Source organism: Trichinella spiralis, assembly GCF_000181795.1.
Source record: "Trichinella spiralis strain ISS 195 chromosome Unknown Scfld2, whole genome shotgun sequence".
In the NCBI taxonomy this organism is placed as follows: domain Eukaryota; kingdom Metazoa; phylum Nematoda; class Enoplea; order Trichinellida; family Trichinellidae; genus Trichinella; species Trichinella spiralis.
Window position 1 is genome coordinate 2,920,248 of NW_003526941.1, and position 1,518 is coordinate 2,921,765.

General features: G+C 43.3%; 1 protein-coding gene across 1 annotated transcript; it reads left to right on the top strand.

Annotated features, from left to right (window-relative positions):
* Positions 1 to 31: 31 nt before the first annotated feature.
* Positions 32 to 59, top strand: Tsp_03134 (conserved hypothetical protein; the record flags this gene model as incomplete). Its single annotated transcript, XM_003379426.1, has 1 exon — positions 32 to 59. A coding segment is annotated over one exon (28 nt), but the record flags the coding sequence as incomplete, so codon positions are not given.
* Positions 60 to 1,518: the final 1,459 nt, after the last annotated feature.

Genomic DNA, 1,518 nt, shown 5'->3' on the forward strand with positions numbered 1-1,518 from the left:
TAAATCACCTCTGCTCATTTCTATTTTTCAGGCGCAGTGAACATCATAAAGGCCTCTGAAGAAACTGCCAATCGATTCACAAGGAGATATCACCACTGTCAAGATACGCGGTAAGTTCCAGCTATTACTAAAGTGTACATCTAAGATTCAAGAATAAACTTTATCAGGAGACTACCCGTCACTGGAAGAATAAAATATCAAACGATCAAGGAAGAGAGTAGAAGATAAGGAAGATTTAACATGACGAAGGTAAGAGTAACAGAAAGAAACAGCATGAGGAAGATAAGTATGAGTAACATCAAAAAATTCCATGCCCTATCTTATCTAAAGCTACACTCTACATTCAGTAGGGATACGCCCCTATAATACCCTCAGGCTACGCCTTACGCTATGCCTTAAGCTACACCTTAAACAACATTTAAAATTCTTCTGAATTTTTGATAAATTTGCCCTCAGGCTACGCCCTAGGCTACGCTTCAGGCAATTTTTAAAAAATTTTTACCCCTCAGGCTATGCCTCAAGCTATTTCTAAAAAAACATGTGTCTTCGGGCTATGCTTCAGGCAAATTTAAAAAAATATTTACCCTCAGGCTATGCTCGGGGGTACGCCTCCGGCAAAATTTTCGTAAATCGCAAAAGTATTTCAAGATTTTCAAAAAATTAGCCCAAGGCTACGCCTTAGGCTACGCTTCAGGCAATTTAAAAAAAATTTTACCCCTCAGGCTATGCCTCAGGATATTTCTAAAAAAACATGTGCCTTCAGGCTATGCTTCAAGCAAATTTAAAAAAATATTTACCCTCAGGCTACGCTTGGGGCTACGCCTCCGGCAAAATTTCTAAAAGTTTTCAAGATTTTCAAAAATTAAGCCCCAGGCAACGCCTGAAGGTTGACCCTAGGCAACGCCGTAAGTTAAGCCTGAGGCTGCCTAGCAATTTTAAAAATTACAGTTTGCAACTTCCCACCAACTCATCTCCCCTCTCCTACATCTCCCCTCTCCTACATCTCCCCCCTCTCCTACATCTCCCCCTCCTACTCATCTCCCCCCTCCTACATCTCCCCTCTCCTACATCTCCCCTCTCCTACATCTCCCCTCTCCTACATCTCCCCTCTCCTACATCTCCCCTCCAACTCATCTCCCCTCCAACTCATCTCCCCTCCAACTCATCTCCCCTCCAACTCATCTCCCCTCCAACTCATCTCCCCTCCAACTCATCTCCCCTCCAACTCGTCTCCCCTCCAACTCATCTCCCCTCCAACTCATCTCCCCTCCAACTCATCTCCCCTCCAACTCATCTCCCCTCCAACTCATCTCCCCTCCAACTCATCTCCCTCTCCAACTCATCTCCTCCATTTATACCAGTGCACTCTCTTCTCTTCCCTCCATTTCGAATTATTCGAAATGGACTTAAAATTACCTACCTGATTTCAATACTTACTGAAATACTTTTCAAATCTTTTCATCAGATTCGATGGAACTGAGAATATTGAGCTGCAGAAAATACTTACCCAGACTTACC